A 19,675-nucleotide genomic window follows, 5' to 3' on the forward strand; every position below is an offset into this window, starting at 1 on the left:
ATACTGTATGTGTTATGTTGGGTGTGTGTGTGTGTGTGTGTGAAAACCAGAGAAAACAAGGGAACCAAAGAGCAATCTAGAGAAGAAGAGAGTTTTTGTCTTGATGGGCAGTGTTTGTTTATGGGGTGAGATGGAGGGAGGGAGGGGGGACTGTGTGTGTGTGTGTGTGTCGGAGGTCAGTCCAGCACACCTGTTCTATTTCGCAGCCTCTGTGCTCTGTGGCAGTGCGTTTGATCTCCTGCCACCAGTGACATTCAGACACCTTGACATTTTAGCTGAGGCCCCTGGGTCCCCTCACAGCCCACAGCTCCCTGTAACCAGAAACAGCTACAGCCAGGAGCAGCGCATGACCGGAGCAGCGCACAGTGCTGATGCACTAGGATTAGGACTCTAGATAGAGATGTTACATAGAGTAGGTTTTGTAGTTACTGTAGCACAAATTATCACATTCCATTTGTGTTTGTGTTATATTATAGAATTTTGATTTGTTTGGGAATCTTTGTTTTCTTTGCTTTGTTTGTTTTCTGAAATCTGCGTGTGTGTGTGTATTGGGCAGTATGCCCCCTGAGGAATGACATGACATAACCTTATGGAGGCTAGTGTCACCCTCTCCACATTCCCACTTTAGTCTCTTTTAGCACTGGCCTACTTTTAACCAAGGTGTACAGCTGGACCACCAAGTCCATGACACCTCTCTCTCTCTCTCTCTCTCTCTTTCTCTCTCTCTCTCTCTCTCTCTCTCTCTCTTTCTCTCTCTCTCTCCCTCCCTCTCCTTCTTTCACTCTCACTGTCCCCTTTTCCTCACCACCTGTTGAGCCCTCAGCTGAATTTATCCCCTGCAAAATCCGTCTGTTTCTCTGTGGTCTCTGATTTCCTGCACACACCTCAAGTCGATACCCCCCCCCCCCCCCCCCCCCCCATCCCAACCCCCCCCAGCACCCATCGCCCCTTAACCACACACATCCACACATTGAGAACTCGCCACACACCCACACAGTGAGCACAGTGAGTGGAGGGAACAATGGTCAGAGCTGTCAGACTGGCCTGGATGTGCGCTAGTGCTGGTCTATGTTTAGTGCCACTGGGCTGGAGAGAGGGGGGGGGGGGGGACCATGTGACTATCGTCATCTACATGCCAGACATGGCTGAGGGAAGAGCTGGCTCCTCTCCCTCGCTCTCTTTTTCTCTCTCTCTCTCTCGCTCTCTTTCACATTCCCTCCCACCCTCCCTCCCTCTGCCCCACTCACTCCCTCGCTCGCCCTCCTCCTCTCCACTCCGTTGCTTCCTGTCGAAGAGAGAAATGTGAAAGAAAGCAGACACAGCGCCGGTCTGCAGAACCATGAGTGAGTACCCAACTAAGTTTGCCAGAGTTCAGGGAGGCTTTTTCTGTGGCTTGTTTTTGACGTGTGTTTGCGTGCTGGTAGCCATGTGCTAGAGGGCTTAACCTTAACACTGGTTAAGCCTTTGACTCAGCTGGGTTGGGCTGGCAGAGTTAGCACGGAGGCTAAGGAGGACCCACAGTGAAGCGTCTTTGTGTGAATCTTGAGCTTTAATGTCTGTTCTTGTGAGAAGAAGAGTTTATGCAGTGCACAGTGCTAATGTGCTAAATGTTAGTCAGTAGATGGTAATACGTTTGTTATTTCAATACATGTCATTACTGTATACTCATACAGATTGCTTTAAAAGTGTTGAGTCCCTCAGTTCTCAGAACAGAGAGTTGCTTAGAGTGTGTGTGTGTGTGTGTGTGTGTGTGTGTATGTGATCTGACCGTTTGAATGCTGTTACTCCTGGACAGTGACCTAGTATGTGTGTGTTTGTGGACATTACAGGCTCATCCAATATTAGAGGGGTTTGTGGTTGTGTCTGTAAGTGGAGTGAGACGTGAACAGTGTTTTTGTTTGAAAGGGGAAGGGTCTGTTGGAAAATAGCACGGTCGCCTGCAGCCCAGGGTGTGTGTGTTTGTGTGTGTGTGTGTGTGTGAGTGTGTGTGTGTAAGAGTGTCCAGTGACTAAGAATGTGTGTGTGTGTGTGTGTGTGTGAGAGAGGAGTGGGGCCGGTCGGCAGAGGGAATGCCAGGGGTAGAGGAGAGGGGAAGGACAGGCCGATGTGGCCTGCAGCAGGCATGAGCCGTCATAAATACAGGACAGAAATAATCAGCCTGACCAAATCTCACTTCCCCCGGCAGACCACAGCCGTCGGTCAGCTCACACTCAAACAGCACCTCTCGCCGGCAGCCCAGGGGCTTGGAATTGGGGCAGCACTGTTAGTAATGATACTGAAAGTCTGTGGAGGTTCTTCTACTGAAGTTGTGACACTGCAAAGAGTAGAGAATGAGTTAAAACATTGCTGTGCAGTTTGGTTGCATGGGACATTTTGCATTTTCCATGCAAAGTTGGAAGTATGCAAATCAATTCAATTCATTTATACAGAGCCAATGGTAAAGTTTTGAATATAAAATACCAACAGCTGACCTACTGTATCAATGTTGCTGATTTTTCACCTTTGATTCTACTGCAATGTAAGCGCCACTAGCAGGCATTTAACCACCAAATAAACTCTGTTGTGCCTTGGTAAACAAAAACTTGAAAAAACTTGTATGGTGAGAAAAACTCAAATGGACAGCACGGTGAGTCACAACGTTTTTCAGCAAGTTTGGTCTTTCTGGGTCACAGCCACTCTGATGCAAAGTACTCATTACGTTACTGAACTTGACAAATGTTGACCTTGCCACACTGGGCTGTGGGCGCTAGGCCGGTCAGTGCTGTCGGTCTTCTCCTTTAGCGGTCTGGCCTCCTTAGTGGTGGTCTGTTGACACACTGCATGCTACACTCACAATCCTGACATGCCAAAGCTTATTTGATAGCTGCTAGCATATAGGGGCTAACTGTGTGTTCCTCTGCCACACAACAATACTTTTCTTTTCAAAAGAAGAAGGCCTAGTTGTTCTTTCTGCTGTCTGTGGCTGCATGTCATCTGTGAGCAAGCTAAAGTCTGATAAATGGCTGCGGGTTTGGTGCGCTCAGTGTTTTATTGTGCTCCATGCACCTGCCCCCACGTGTTGCCTCTGCCGGGTTGTGATGTGCACAGGTTTGCTGGCCTCAGCAGCAGAGGCTTATGGTCCTAGCCGGGCGGTCATTGTGTTTCAGAGGGCAGTCACCCCTCCGGCATCTGGTCGGCACGCGGCTACCCTGACCTCAGTTTGATGAGGTCAAGCCAGAAGGGAGGGTTACACACACACACACACACACACACACACACGAAGAGTGTAGCCTACAATCAAACAGAGGCTGCATAGGGTACATATTGTGATGAGGCTGATGTATACCATTGTATTGTTTCTGAGCAGACATTTCTGAAAAAGCTCTAGGTAAAGTTGCAAATCAGTTTGTTCTTTGTTTTTTGCAAAAGAAAAAGGACAGAACAGAGTGTATGTCATTACTCCGCCTGGAGGTTGATGGCTTAAACTGCTGACATTGTTTCTGAGGTATTAAGAGTCTCATGTTAGTGGAGTCCAGGGCCAATTACATCTTGTTTTTGCCAGTGGAGTCTCAGGGAACTTTAGTATCTCGTGACAATAAATCCACACAGACATCGGCCTGTTCCAGTGTTCACATTCCCAGGACATGTTTTAGCACTGCAACGGCCTTACTTTGTGGAAAAGGGGTTTTAGTTGGCTGTTATTCTCCAAATGATCAGAGTGCAGTACTTTAGTCTGCCACAAGAGGTCCACATTGTCCTCTCAAGTAAAGCTGGTACCAATTGAATCACTATGCAGCCTGTGATACTTAGCTCAAGTTTTTTCGTCTGAGGACAATGTCTATTTAGTCGCATTATTTACGTTGTTACTTGTTATGCTTAATTTTGAGTGAATTTAATTAGCCAGCCTGTAAACTACCACAGCAAGCTCTAATGTCTTGATCCCCTCCTCTTCCTCATCCAGATGTGTGTAACAGCACTGATCTTCCAGAGGTGGAAATCATCAGTCTGCTGGAGGAGCAGTTGCCCCACTATAAGTTAAGAGCGGACACCATTTATGGCTATGACCACGACGACTGGCTGCACACGCCTCTTATCGCGCCGGACGCCAGCCTGGACCTCACCACTGAACAGATAGAGGAGACCCTCAAGTACTTCCGTGAGTACACACGCACAAGCAAGTATCCACACATAAACGCACACGTAGAATGTACACGCAATTACACAGAAGTACACGCGCACATACACACACACACACACACACATACACATTTTTCATCGTCTTGACCTTACAGTAAGCTTCAAATATATCGGTATATCATGGCCTGACACATACACTAAGACATGGATACACACAAACTGAGTTGGCCTCTAACCTGGACCTCATCTCTATGAGGAGCCTCAGCTATTTCCGCCTGGTTGTTTATGTGGCTGTTTCAGTCCCATGCACTGATCACCTTTATCCGGTTCTGTACATGAACTCCCACTCATCTGGTCTGACCTGTCTCCTATTGTTTCAACCCTTCCCCTGCCCCCCCACCTCTCCCACCCTTCCCCTAACTGTTGTAAAACAGATAGACTCTTGTAGTGTGTGTGATACATGTATCCCATGGCAGTGGCTCCTCAGCCCTCATATGCACTTTTCTGGAGCAACACAGGAAATGACCTCTGGTCTCTGTTGGCTTCTCTTGTCCCGCTTGTGTTCCTCCCTGGTGTGTTCCGGTATTCTGTCCTTAGCAACAAGTTAGGGGTCATTTACAAATGATCATTTCACAACTTGTAGCATTAGTAGTTAGGGGTCATTTACAAATGATCATTTCACAACTTGTAGCATTAGTAGTTAGGGGTCATTTACAAATGATCATTTCACAACTTGTAGCATTAGTAGTTAGGGGTCATTTACAAATTATCATTTCACAACTTGTAGCAATAGTAGTCTTAGCTTGGCCGTGTGAAAAGAGAACAGCTTGTCTTGTACGTGCTGACAGGAAATATTAGGCTGTGTCTGGGTAAGAAGTTAAACACTGCTACCTTTCCTAAATAGACCTCCCCTAGCAGGATTGCTGTTCCAGGGTTTTATTCTGGAACAGCTGAGTCCTTGTTGCCACAACAAACATTCCCCGTGGTCCATAGCAACCTCCAACACCGGGCCCACTGTTCAAAAGATCTTCTTCAATTGGATGACAGCTGTCTGTTTGACAGTGTCCCAGATCTTAATGCATACTGTATGAGCTGCTGTATTGACCACATGCTCTGGTCCTGTAGCATGCCACCGTTTATGCTAACAAAGCCCAACCCAGATTACTGCATGACATAGTTTTGAGCACAAGGGCGCTCTGGTCTGAGCGAGGCCTTGTAACACAGACCCAGTGAGCCCATCCAACGGTCATTAGTCAGCACAGGGCTTTGTGGCGTAAGTAACAAATAACTGACTCATCCACATCGCATCACATTCACAAAGACTAAAAAGTTTTTTGTCTCTCTTTGAGGGATCACGGAAATGGTAGGCCTAGATTTCTGCTGTTAGGCCTAGATTTCCACTATGCTAGTGTTAAAAACATCACTTGGATGTTGGGAATCTGGGATCTGGCTGCAGATTTTCAGTTTCAGTGTTGAGGGGCGGTGGGTATCCAACCTTTACAGTGGTGTCAGCCTCAGTTCTTCCCATCGTTGTACAGAGAAGCAGTCCCGGTGATGTACAGAGAAGCAGGTTTCAAATGAGACATGATGCTGCCGTTTCAAGATTCTGTAACATGGATGAGATGCTCTGCATTAAGCTACTCAGCAGAGCAATGTTTGTGAGATGCTCTGCATTAAGATGCTGTTAGTGAGATGCTCTGCATTAAGCTACTCAGCAGAGCAATGTTTGGTGAACTGGGATAGTTCAAATGAACACAACATGGTAAAATCTTTTGTGGATGTAAAGTAGAACTGTTGTGATGGTTGGCACCTGAATTTGCATCTTAGTAAATCTTGTGTTACAGCAGCCTGTGTTCTTCTCATGTAGTGAGAGAGGTGTTCTGTACTTGACTTCTATGGGGAGTGTCATAGAAGATTACTAGCAGCTCTCTGTCGCCTATTAGATGTGTGTGATGTGACTCTTTCAAGCTGCTCGTCTCACGTGCCTGGCTATAAATACCAAACCCAGACCCAGGCCCAGGCTCTTACAGCTTATAGGAAGGGAGTGATTTAAATATGCAAGTCAGTTTGGACATGTACTATGTTTTAGGTTGCTTTGTTGGTTTGTTGGTTTTTGGGATGTTCAAACTGTGCTCTGTAAGAACCTCATTATGTCATGATACTAAACACTGGAGGTGTGGCAGATATCTATTACCCCACTCTGTCCACAGACACATTAGCCAACCCAGAACTGCCCATCTGCCCATGTGATGTCATCACAGTGTGCCATAAGACAACGCTGTGGCCACATCCAGCTCACCAAATCTTGCCACTTCCTCCCAGGCCCTCCCTGACCTCCAGAGGAGTGGAGAGGATGTGATGTAATGCTAGAGAATGGAAGGGAGAGGAGCACTGGACATGACTCATCATGGAGAGACCTTTAGGGAAAACAGAGTAGCCAACTCATGGAAGGTGTTTTGTAATGCGTCAGAGGTGTTTTGTAAAGATAGATCTGTATATTTATTATTATCTGACGTATGACGTGCTCATCTTGATAAATCTGTCTGAAGTCTGAAAATCAATTCAGTTTTAAAAAGGGTAATCTGCTATGTCTCCATGTGGCTTTGCTGTGCAGTGGTGGCTCCTAACCTGTGCTAAACCCTGTCAGAGTCAGCAGCAGCACAAGTGTTGATGGGTGGAAGTTAAGCAACAGATCACATGCAGACACCACGGTTAGCCAGAGTCGGAGCCTGTCTCCATGGCAACCTCTAGGAGGAGGGAGGTGTGCCTCCAGAGAGGGATGAACGAGAGCGAGGGAGGCAGGAGGAAAAGTGCTGATGGAGAGAGAGAGAGGCGGAGCATGCTCCTGATGCAGTCGCGTCTGATTGGCTGGCTCTCTTTGGCATCTCCTTCTCCTCCTCTTCGGATACAACCTTGAGTGAGAAAGAGTGCTGTCACAAGACACACTGCATTGAGCTGATTTGGGCTGCGCTTCTGCTCTCTTTCCCACACTCACACACACACACACACACACACACACACACACCCTGTCCCCCCTCTTCTGGTTTTGGGCGCTGGGAGTTAGAATGAGCCTCGGCTCCCCGGTTGCTAGCGGAGACGGCGGACTGGGAGTCAGCGTTATGAAAGGATGGGACACTGCTACAGTGACCTCGGCCACAGGACAGACACAGAGGCATTCTCCACGCTGAAGGAGGCAAAGTATGCAGAGGTTCGTGGAGGCAGACTACTATGAGCTGGACTGGTACTATGACGAGTGCGCCGACGGTAAGCAGCACTGCAGCAGAGCCAAGGCCATCTGCCTGTGCAGGGGTGGGGGGGGGGGGATGCATAGACTATTGGACAATTGGACCCACTGTGTGGATCATCCTAATAGTAGAAGGGTCTGATAGACTGGGTTGTGTAGCTGAGGGATGCTGAGGAGGCAGAACAAGGGGACTTGGGGAGAGAGGGCTTTTGTGGATGTTGAGAGTGATGATGACTATTTTAGGAGTTCTGGCTCTGGGCCCCAGATTGCGTCAGACCGGGTACTGCCAACCCAGACAGCTGCCCAAACTTGGGATCTTTGGGACAGCCCTGTTCACATGTGTGAACACGCTGCTGCCTCATGGTCATGTGTCTGTCTGGAAGTGAGCAGTGGTGACTGTCCCTCATCTCGTGTAATCGGGGATGAGCTGGACAGTCTCTGACCATAGCCCGTAGCTGATGCCAAATGCCTGGGAGACAGAATGGCATGCTATTGTGGTTGACCAGTTAAGTTCAGTGAGCTCTTGTGCAGCAAAACAGAGATGCTGGCGTGGTGTGTCTCAGTGCTGGTGCTGTCGCAGCTCTTGACGTGGAGTCACATGCTTCCCACTCTGTCTGGCTCTGTTTTTCTCGCTCTCTCACTCTCGCTCTCTTTCTCTCACGCTCTCTCTCTCTCACTCTCCTTCGCACTCTCTCTCGCTCTCTCTTGCGATCTCTCGCATTCTCGCTCTCTCTTTCTCTCTCTCTCTCTCTCTCTTTCTTTCAAACTGCAGGTTATATCATGTGCTCTGCTTGGTGGCAGCCTCCCTCTCCTGATGCGTTTCTATTGGGCATTGATGATCATAACTATAGCAGCATCATATAGCTGTTTACACCTCGGAGTGGGATTCTTATGCAATATGCTAAGCTTTGATCTTTGGTGATGTAACACAAATGCCTCTTCCTCTTACAAAATTACCAGGCTTTGTGTAATCGACAGTAATTGGAAGGCAAATAACTTTGTAAGCTTGTGTTTGTGAAAACAGCACGAATCTAATTCTGTCAAATTTGCTCATTTGAAGATCCTTTTTTGAGACCTGCCTTTGTTTTACTTTACAGATACAGATCGGATTTGCAAAGCAAGAGACGTTCTTTTATTAGGCCACAATTCGTGGCCCAGTTTCCTTCCTTCTGGGTGGCTAGGGACTGAGAACATGCCAATTTTCTAAAAGTGGGTATAGAAACGGCCAGCGGCGATGTGTGGATTGGATTTCATATTGATTGGGGCAGCAGCTGGTCGATGGCGGCCTCTGATCCACACATGTGTGGCAGGGGAGTATGGGCACGAGCTTAACCCCCCTCTGCCTTCAGTGGAGAGGGAGACAGGAAAGGGGGCTGAAATGAAAGGATGGGGAAAGGGTGTGAGGGCTCTCTTCCTCAGGTAGCCGTGAGCTCGGGGACAAGAGCACATCAAAGAGCTTCACCATGTAACAGCAGATGTAAGAACAGGTCCCAGACCAGCAGCCCTGTCTGAGATGGAGGCTAGTGGTCTGGAGAGGGTGGTGATGGGGAGGGGAGCAGGGTGGAGGAGCAACCCAGCTCGTGTGCTGGAAGGTACTAGAACATACCTGATATTCCAGAAGCAGATTGTAGAGAGTTGTAGAAGCAGCCATAATCATTGTTGTTTACTCTACTCCCAAAAGTAGGCTAAAGTATGGCTAGAGAAGCTCTCTGTTCTACATAAGCTTAGATGTAGGTGCATCCTGCAAACAGTGCAGGTGTGCTGTGCTGCCTGGCCCTGGAGGCTTGTGTGGCTGTGTGTGGAGCCCTGTGTTCCCCAGAGCTGTGCTGGCAAGCCTGGCATCCTCAGAGGAGCCAGTGGGAATGCTGATCAGCTCTGTGGAGGCAGTGCCATTCACCGCCTCTGCCACACAAACTGCGACTCTCTCTCTTCTCCTTCCTTTCCCTTCCTCTTTTCACTCCCTCTCTCCCAGACCCACACTCCCCTCTAGCTTTAGTCTCCCCATTCCGTCACCTCCCCTTTTCACTGTCTTTTGTTGGGACACACACACACACACACACACACACACAACTGGGCCTGCATATATGCACACACAATGCCCTGAACTAATTCAAACAAAAGGGGCCTGGAGAATAAAGAATCTGTGGTGGGGTTGAGAGGCCCGGACGCTTCAGGCTTTGCTATTATATGAGAGCCCTATTCTCTGGGTGTTTACCCTCTCTTGTGGCATTAAAGGGATGTGTGTTGTCTCAGCAACTCCATGCAGCCATACAGTGAGACGCCTGAGAAGAACAATGCCATATGACACAACCGCCATGGGGGGGGGGGGGCATGAGGATGGAGGAACACATTAGGTGCATTCATGCAAACGCGTTTGTTGGGGATGGTCAGATGGTCAGCCCCTGGAACTTTTGCAACCGTTGAAAGCGCAGGTTTCTAATCTGAAACATTTACAGGATTGATTTAGCCTGCTGTCTTGTAGGTGTGTGCTTTGCCTTTGGACAAATGTCATTTCAACTGCAGGTTTAGTTTTGTGACTGTCTTAATTTATATTGGCCATTGCCTGCACAATCAATGCAGTTCATTATAATTATGACTGCCGTGCAGCGAAGCGGCGGTCATATAGGTTTAGTCACATGGATAGCATGGAACCATCGTTTTTCGTTTTGATCTGTAGCCCCCCCGCTGGACTGGACCCCCCGAAAGGAGGGTAGGGCAGACACAGTTTTCTGTGAATATCTCGAGAACCGTAGGGTTTAGGAGGACCATTTTTTTTGTATGTTGATCTCAGGGCCATGTCCACCCATTCCATAACCACTCATTTTATGTATAGTGCCACCTAGTTAAACACAAAAAAGTAAAAATGAGGTGTTGTAATCGCAGGTATCTGTGACCTAACATAGTCAAAACTGCACGAAATTGGAAGTGTAGGATCATTATGACTGACACCCTCTGAATGCACGCCAAGTTTCGTGGAATTCCGTTCATGGGGTGCCACACAATAAATTAATTTATGTTACTATACACCAACTGGCCTGTAGGTGGCCGGAGACAGTTTTCTGTGAATATCTCGAGAACCATAGGGCCTAGGAGGTCCACCTTTTTTTTGTATGTTGGTCTTAAGGGGGCATGTCAACCTATCCCATTACCACTTATTTCATGTATAGCGCCACCTAGTTAAAAATTAAAAAGCAAAACAGGTGTTTTCATCACAATATCTCTGGCTGACATGGTCAAAACTGCACGAAATTGAAAGTGTTGGATCATTATGACGACCTCCGAATGCATGCCAAGTTTCAAGGACTTTCGTTCATGGGGGGCCTTACAAAAAAAAATAATTTATGTGTACATCTAGTGACCGTACACCAACAAGGATTCCCGGGACACTGAAAGACCGGGGTACACGAAACTTGGTGGGCATGTAACCCCACATGGATAGCATGGAACCATCGTTTTTCGTTTTGATCTGTAGCCCCCCCGCTGGACTGGACCCCTGAAAGGAGGGTAGGGCAGACACAGTTTTCTGTGAATATCTTGAGAACCGTAGGGCCTAGGATTTTTTGCGTATGTTTGCCTCCAGGGGTCATGTAAACCCATTCCATATGCACACATGTGCATAAACAGATACACACGCACACACATACATTCACAGTAATCCTACGTATGACACATACTCACACAGTAGACATATATACTGTACGCATGCATGCACATGCACACACACAGGCACATAAACAGGCAAACACACAAGCGCATGTACATGCACGCACACACACCCACCCACCCACCCACACACACATAAACATAAACATGTACACGCACACATGCACACAATTCAAGAATTTCTCAGAATTATGAACAGGCAAAATGGGGGTGGGGTTGTATAAAATGTATTTTACATGTGAAATCTATGAACTAATCATGTTTTGGTACTTGTTGTCTAGCAGATACCAGTGAGAATTGAGTGTGCATAATGCAATTCGGTGAGACAGTTAGAATCATATATGCCTTTCAGCGTGACTTATTTTTGTGGAAAACATGTGCTGGACTGGGCGGCGGTTATATTTTGTACCGCTCTGTGGTACATCTAGTTATAATTATAATGTAGTAATGATTATTGTTGTTATTCTAATTTTAAATTCTGTTGTTGAACTTGATGTTATTTTATGTGGCTTTGGATTAACCAGTGCTATTAACCAGTCTAACAGTGCTAAACACCATAATCATTACAATGAAACAAGATAATGGCTCATGTTCCTGCTGCTCTTTATTGTTTTGTAACCAAGTGTTCAGCGGCAACACTGAGTTATCCTTTTATTATGCAATCCTCACCATGGAAATGCTCTGCTGACAAGAGCTCTCTGTGGCCGGTGCTTTGCATACGTGCCAATGGAACCACCTGTGGCTATCGGCCTCTCTAGCTCCTCCCTCACAGGTGTACACAGTACAGCACTGATAGCTCTGGCTGCCATGGTTGCTATGGTGCGCCAGTGGAACCTACCATCTCACCCACTACACAGGGATGTTCACTTTGGTGTCAATGTAGATAGCTTACTGTAATGCTACTGGGATATGATACTACAACAAATTCCACCTCTTTTACCTTTTTACAGCCATGAAATTAGATTTGTTGTCATCTTTTGTTTTTAATTTTTTAACAAAAGTATTCAAAATGGGTCAGTGAGCCCACCCTTCCCCCTACTTGTGTCACATATGGCAATCAGCGGTCACTCCTCTTTAGAGCGTTTGGGAGGGTTTGTTTGAGGGCTGCCTTTGCCTGAGATGGTGAGACCTGTCTGCCCAGGCTCTGGCAGTGGCACACAGGAACACAGAAGGACATACAGGGACATGGCGCTGGACTTTAGGGAGCAGAGTGACCGGTGGCGGCACTAGTGCCCAGGCAGGTGCAACATGGCACTGCCACCTCATGCGTGCGCAGAGGAGAACTTTGAGTTTGACTGCTCCGTGGAAGCACTAGACGGCTCAGCCTCGGTGCTGCCTGACAAAGAGGAGGGAGAGGAGGAGGAAGAGGAGGAGGATGTGGAGCTCTTCTCTTTGGAAGAAGGTATACAACATCCCCCCCCCCTTGTTCCCATGTTATTTTTGGAGATTGTAATTGCGTTGGTGGATTGACTGGCTCTAAAGATGACTCACCTATAGTTTGTGGGCGACGGTATTACCTTGGATGACTCGGTGTCCATTGCCTAATAGTGATTTGACTGGCAGTAAGTGTTGCAGTTGGCATGACGTTAGTTTGTATACAGGCTAAACATGGAATGCAGGAAGGCAGAGCTGGCTACTGATACCATCAACACCGCTCCCTGTCTGACGCAGACTACTGATATGTTGTCCTCTGCATTTTTGAATGATGATAAAAAGTGTCCCCTCCTGTCCCGCAGATCTTAGTGTAAGAACCTGAATAAAGTAGATTGTCTTTCAGGGAGTTTCAGTTCTGGTCAGTTAACAACAACTGAAGTGCTTTTTTTGGTGTCTCATTCCGTAATGCCGTCATGTAGAACCAGTTTTGTCAAAAGAGAGGTAAGCCATGACCCACGGAGTGTTAATCTTGGTGAGGGTGCCAATGTCATGGGAACTGATTGTGTTGACTGTGTGAAGTGTAGTTTGATACGCTCCCTTCTCTGTTAAGGTTGGGACCGGTTGTTTTCCCTGTCGCTACAGTATGCTAGTCGGTGTTAAGTGTCACGGTGCATTGGATGCCTGGTTGTTTTCCCTGTCGCTATGCTAGTCGGTATTAAGTGTCACAGTGCATTGGATGCCCTTGGTGCATTTCTCCTCTGTGCTTCCCTGTCTCAAAGGGACAGTCATGAGGACTTCAGTAGTATTACCTTGGAAGCTCGCTCAGCTGCTGGTTAGCACAAATGTGGCTAACTGACATGGTTTTTGACATGGCAGTATTTGGCCATGGGGTACAATTACATTGATTGGTGAAGCATGTTGAACACGGAGCCTCATCTCATGTTTTGATCTCATCCACTTCCTTAAATTGAGGTTAGTGATTGGTCACGTACACAGCTGTGATTTAGGCAGGCTACTGGTGCCAAATGGTGATGAAGCAATTATCACCACGCCCTATTGATAAGACTACTTGGAAGTCAATACAGAGTGCATAGCAGCCTTCTTAATGATAAAGCTGGGATTGGAGCAGGTCACCAAGCTTTGGTCTTCCTCTTGAAGTGTATTTATGGTGCAAAGATGAAACACTCTCTTTCCTACTTTACTAAGAGCACTATGCAAACTGCTTGCATATGCAAACAGTCAGACAAAGATCAAGTATGTTTGACAGCAGTTAAAATAGCATCCTCTCTGTGGAGTCTTTGTCTTAATGTGTCCTGGTGGAAGCGTCTGCTCTGCTGTGTGTCCAAACAGTACGTGCCCAGCAGACGAGGAGTGTCTCTGCTCATCATCCTCTTGTATCTGCATGCTGCCATGACAGTGTGACGCACATGAAAATTAGTGCTTTGCATTCGGTTTACCTGATCCAAATGCAGGCTGGGTTATCTTCTCCCCTGTTATCCTGATGGCCTGACACCTTTCAGGAAACTGGAGTCACTTGTGGTAACCTCTGGGTGTTTTCTGTGATTAATGGTTGGCTAGTCCTCTTGTCCTTGCTGTTCCAGTGCCAGTTTTTTAGGAACAGATGGGAGATCAAGCGAAGTTGACCTTTAAAAGTAAACACTCACCTGGCAAAGGCACTGTAAATTACTGTAAAGGCTCCTTACTCTTGCCTAGCTTCACTATGGTTTTATCATCAGCACCTTTTCAAAAAGCGGTGTTGTCACCAGAACCACGTCATTTTGTCATGTCAGATTTTTACTGAAAGTCCAGCGGTCATAAATCTGCCTGTCTTTAAAATGGACTAAAACTTTTTAAACTGATGCCAGGTCCGTTTTTAAACACATGGAGGAATCGTAAATTATTCAGGCTTATATATGGCCAGAAATGTGCTGATGAGCTTCTTATGGCAGGACTGATCAACTAGCAGGCTGGAATTATGAGTGACCATCAGACACTACTGTACATGTATATGGTGTGAGTGACCATCAGACACTACTGTATATGGTGTGAGTGACCATCAGACACCACTGTATATGGTCATGGGCTCCTCTTTTGGGTACAGTTTAGTGGAAGTAGATATTCCCAATGTTGACTCTGTCATGTAAGATCATTCATTCTCTGATGACTGAACAAATGAAAAATGTAGAGAATATGTTAACAACAGATGTTTCTTACTAACACCAGCACCTGTACTGTTGCAATAGATGCTAAGTAGCTTGGCCTTTAATGGATTGTATTAACATTAACAGCAGGATTTGTATGGCTAGTCCAGTGGTGTAGATAATGAATTTGTGTAATATCTTCAATTTTGATGACCATATGAAGGACAGATAAACACACCTGTCACACCGACTGGACCATTCACTGTGTAGTTTTGAACTCCAGTGAATGTGTTAGAACAGTATAGCACAATGTTAATACAAGTACAAGCTACTTAGCATCTGTTGTAGCATTTTTTAGAATACCAGCTACCCCCTACCTTCCCTCTAGCTCTACACACTGGCCCTATCTGCTAGCTAGCACACCCCCAGAGTGAGTGAGGGGCGCTCGGAGTGCTGTCCTGTGCTTTGTGTAAAGCAGTTGTTTTCCTGTGCTCTGCCTCCCTGCAGTTCTCTGTGCTGAGCGAGTGGGCCAGATGACTAAGACATACAATGACATTGATGCTGTGACTCGTCTGCTTGAAGAGGTGAGTGGGTGCAGCACACCAGTGGGCAGGGTGTGGGCAGGTGCAAATCTAGAGCGCAGGCCATGAATAGAAGCTGATATTCGATAGCCTGGACAGGTAGTCTGCTATTCTGGTCCAACACAGTAGGATTGTTTGGTGCCACATGGTTGGGTTTAAAAGAGATGCCTAACGTAGTGTCTCTTTTGGTAGGTAATCATCACCTCATCATACTTTATTGTGTTGCCATTATATTCTAAACCATATCTAAATATAACAGGCCTTTTGAATCATCATGTAAGCCATTTTCTTGAATGTCATGGGTGATTTGCTTGCTATCTTAGCTGCTTAGTAAAATAAGTTTTAGGTTGGTTCTCTCTTTACATGCTGTGAAATTAGCTGGAAGAAATGATCACTTGAAACACGCCAATCCAAGAGTGTTACTTTGGAAATGTGGCTTGCAAATCCTCATGTTCTGCCTCTATATCTATCTTGATGATTTAGTGTTGTGTATTTCTCATATATATATCATGGGTCAGTAATTCATTTGTAGTGGCCAAGTAGGCACTGAATCCTATCATGTTTTTTTATCCAACAGGTGAATAGTATCAGAGTGGTTAAGGTTTGGCCAATGAGTCACTGGAATTTATTGCACTGTGGCTCAGTAGATCTGTAATCTTTAGGTGGTGCCTTTTTGTTTGTTTACAATCTTCCTCACTAGAGTGGAATAAACCCAAATGGCTGTGCCTTCACAGTGCAGCTCAACTCTCCCCCCTCTGTGCTACAGTCTGCTCTATTGCACCAGTACCTCCATCAAGTGTCCGCGTGTGACACTGACATCTGGCCGTCTCTGACAGACATCTGACTCTCTCCCCACTCCAGAAAGAGCGTGACCTGGAGCTCGCTGCCCGCATTGGCCAGTCGCTGTTGAAGAAAAACAAGACCCTCAGTGAGCGAAATGAGTACCTGGAGGAGCAGGTGGAGCACATACGAGAGGAGGTGGGTAGAGGGACCACAAGCCAGAATGGGGCAGATGGAGGAGACTTGATGTACCTTATTATATAAGTGGCCATATGGAATGGGCCATTTGGAACTACCCTTTGCCCCCCTATCTTTTCTTGTCTTGGCAGCCACTTAAAGGACAACTCCAGTCTACATAGCAAGGTCTATGGTCTGTATTTGGATCAGAACGAGTGTACATTTTATTTGGGGACTCTGATTAATGTTCTTTTGGTCCACAATGAAGATTTATAGTTGATATTATCCAAAATTAGACAGGTTGTTCTTAGACGGGAGTTGTCCTTTAAGTTTGGATAATCTGAATATTATATTTGTATTTATATAGGGATATATTAAATCCTTATTTACATGCTTCTTATGTGTCATGCAAGACAGGCCCCCATTTCACCAATTGCCTTGCTTTTTCTTTTTTCTTGTCTGGAAAGAAAAAAAAAACTTTGCAATAAACGATTCTGATTCTGATCTGAGTACATGTATGTCATTTAAAGGTTCAGCACTGAAACCCTGTAGATGTTAAGCTTTGCCCCTTTGTACCAGGTTTCATAAGCTCCACTGAGCAGTAATGTGCATGAATTCATTCAAGTGATGAAACTCAACCGCTCACTGATAATTGCGCTGCTTATTAGAAGTTGATTACTGCTGTGTGAGCTGTAGTTAATGTGACTCGGCCTGCTCCCCCACTGAGCAACTGGCCATGCCTGAGTGAGTGAGTGTGTGGCCCTCTGTGTTTGCAGGTGTCACAACTGCGTCACGACCTCTCCATGAAAGATGAGCTGCTCCAGTTCTACACCCACGCGGCCGAGGAGAGTGAAGGCGAGTCGGCCACCTCCACCCCGTGAGTCCACACCTCCACCCTTTCCTCCCTGGCAAACTGCTCCCCACTTTGGTCCTGTAAATCACCTCTATAACTACCGTACTACTCTATGAAGCCTAGCATTTAACCTCTCCTGTTCTTTGGCTTTAAAGATTAGATTAATGCTTGATCTTCTGCGTACTGCTGCAGTGGCAGGGAGTCGTAGAGCTTCTGGCCCCAGTGCTGTAACACAGCTGCTCCAGTGCTGTAACACAGCTGCCCCAGTGCTGTAACACAGCTGCTCCAGTGCTGTAACACAGCTGTCCCAGTGCTGCAGCCACACCCATCCCATCCTGTCCAACCCCATTCCATCCCTCACACACACACCTTTGTCCAGACAGACTGCAGGACTTTCCACCCTCAGCCTCCTGTTACACGCAGCGCTATGAGAGCCGGCTCACTATAGGTCATGATGGAAGAAGGCTCTTTTATATCAATCAAGGTTACCTAGAATGCGTTCTGAAAATATGACCCATCTTTCTATTAAGACGCCTTTTTAAATCCAAGGGTGTGTACACTTTATTAAGCAATGGTTCTGAAACAGCACTATCCTTTTGGTTTGCTATCTCTGTGGATACTGTGAGCACTACTAGCACCCATGTAAGACAGGCCAGGTATACAGTACATGTGCAGCTCTTGTTGCAGCCCTGGTAAAACATTGATTCTTGCTATAAGATTGCACAGTGCTACTTTGCTGCATTAATTATGCATCTGTTGCGAGTGCAGACAGTCTGGTGTAGCTCAGGAGAGTGTTTCAGGTGCACAGACACTTTTCATACCATGCACATTGCCTCTACAAAGCATTGGAAAGTGATAAGCAAAGTGTTGATGTATGATCATAGGGATATTTTAGACTTATTCATATTCATTGGAACACAAGTGTCTGTTTGCATCAACCAGCCACTCAAAGCCCATTGCATCTGTGCGCATCAACAGAAGGCCTAAGTTTGGCTGGTCTTTCCTTCACTACCACAGTGATGTTCTCATGTATTGCACTGTTTGACTGTGTTCTGCTAAGTGTGGTGCTGCTGTAACTCTGCCCCCTGCCCTGGATGACCCTGCTGTGTGTGTGTGTGTGTGTGTGTCTCTCTGTGTGTGCTCCAGCGTCCGGCGGAATGAGTCGACGGCCTCGCTGCCCAGCAGCTTCCCGCTAGACTCCCTGCAGAAGAAGCTGAAGGACCTGGAGGAGGAGAACATCGTGTTGCGCTCGGAGGTGAGCCGTCTGAGCAGGACCGCACTCACTCTAGAGCTCTAAAAGTGTCTGATTTGTGTAGACACATGCAAGGTCTGGACAACAATGATAACATTGTAAAAACACAATTAAAATGCCACATTCTTAGCAATATGAACCATTTCTTTTGCAGCTGTTTCCAGTTTGTATGTGTTTATGTTTGTCTGTGTGTGTGTGTCTGCATCTCAGGCCAACCACCTGGAGACAGAGACCATGTGCTATGAGGAGAAGGAGCAACAGCTGGTGAACGACTGTGTGAAAGAGCTCAGTAAGTCCTCCTCACACGGCCACTCTCAAGCTGCCCCGTCCAGCAGTGTCCACACAGCCTGCCCTCCCTCCGCCTCCCCTGTCTCCCCTCACTGTTGTCCCAGGCTCTGGGAGAGCACTGGACGCTTGCTGGACCCGGCCCGGCTCGGAGGAGCAGAGGTCACGGGGGTCTCCTCGGTGTGTGTATCTGTGGAGGGTGTTGTAGTTGAGTGTGTCATGCGTGTCTAACCTGGGTGCACTCTCACGGCTCAGCTCCCGAGCTGCTCCAGCAGGCCTTCTCCCAAACACGTGCCGCAGAAGAATTCATATTTTATTCACTGCACATTTGCAGCCATCGCAACCTCATTCTCTGCCTGTTGTTTTTTTTTTTTTTTTGCAACCTCTAACATTCTCTCTCTCTCTCTCTCTCTCTCTCTCTCTCTCTCTCTCTCTCTCTCTCTCTCTCTCTCTCTCTCTCAGGAAATGCTAACTTCCAGATGTCCACCCTGGCCGAAGAGCTGGCCAGGAAAACGGACGATGCATCTCGTCAGCAGGAGGAGATCACCCACCTCTTGTCCCAGATTGTTGACCTGCAGAAGAAATCCAAGGCTGTATGTTCTCAACCATTTACTCATTAAGACACGCTCAAACAAACACACACAGTCGCACACACACTCACTGTGTTGAGAGTGCTTTTTAGCTACTGTGTTGCATGTGATCTCATGGGCCACTGTGTTGTTTTCCAGTATGCTGTGGAGAACGAGGAGCTCACCCAGCATTTAGGGGCTGCCAAAGATGCCCAGCGACAGCTCACAGCAGAGGTAACTTATACAGGTCATGACGCATACCCCTTTAATATGTCACCCAGGGTAATCCTGGTGGGATTTTCATTTTTATAATTAAGTAGCCAGTTATCACTTTATAACTATCATGACTACTGACTATGTGCTTATGTTGCTGAGGGTGTTTTCCCCTGTTCCCACACTGTACTCCCCATAGGAGCATAGTCTGGGGGTTGCTTTTTTCTCCTCGCCTCTCCTCATGTCATGCTGTATTTTCTCCATGTACTGCATTTCGTTGTCTCTGTACTTGTACTCTGCACAATGACAATAAAGTTGAATCTAATCTAAACTAATCACTTTATAACTATCATTGTATGCAGTGCTCAATTGTTTCATTACTCTTTTCTTGTCATAACAGTTTGTTTATATTTTCTTTTTTGTGTTC

The 19,675-nt window shown here is 46.7% G+C and overlaps 1 protein-coding gene across 7 annotated transcripts in view; it reads left to right on the top strand.

The window, feature by feature from the left end:
- trak1a (trafficking protein, kinesin binding 1a) overlaps window positions 1–19,675 on the top strand; it is a 37,741-nt gene that overhangs the window by 5,863 nt on the left and 12,203 nt on the right. For 2 of the 7 annotated variants that reach the window (XM_042106739.1, XM_042106745.1), the window contains exons 1-9: window positions 1,215–1,343; window positions 3,941–4,135; window positions 15,046–15,122; window positions 15,981–16,097; window positions 16,853–16,953; window positions 18,076–18,184; window positions 18,392–18,470; window positions 18,929–19,059; window positions 19,195–19,269. In XM_042106739.1, coding sequence (XP_041962673.1) covers window positions 1,340–1,343; window positions 3,941–4,135; window positions 15,046–15,122; window positions 15,981–16,097; window positions 16,853–16,953; window positions 18,076–18,184; window positions 18,392–18,470; window positions 18,929–19,059; window positions 19,195–19,269 — 888 coding nt within the window. In that variant the 5' untranslated portion in view covers window positions 1,215–1,339. Of the gene's footprint in view, window positions 1–1,214; window positions 1,344–3,940; window positions 4,136–6,972; window positions 7,381–12,117; window positions 12,426–15,045; window positions 15,123–15,980; window positions 16,098–16,852; window positions 16,954–18,075; window positions 18,185–18,391; window positions 18,471–18,928; window positions 19,060–19,194; window positions 19,270–19,675 lie in introns of those variants that run through there. The other 5 variants (XM_042106740.1, XM_042106744.1, XM_042106742.1 and 2 more) reach the window with 5 other exon arrangements.

This window comes from Alosa sapidissima, chromosome 10, assembly GCF_018492685.1.
Source record: "Alosa sapidissima isolate fAloSap1 chromosome 10, fAloSap1.pri, whole genome shotgun sequence".
Classification (NCBI taxonomy): domain Eukaryota; kingdom Metazoa; phylum Chordata; class Actinopteri; order Clupeiformes; family Clupeidae; genus Alosa; species Alosa sapidissima.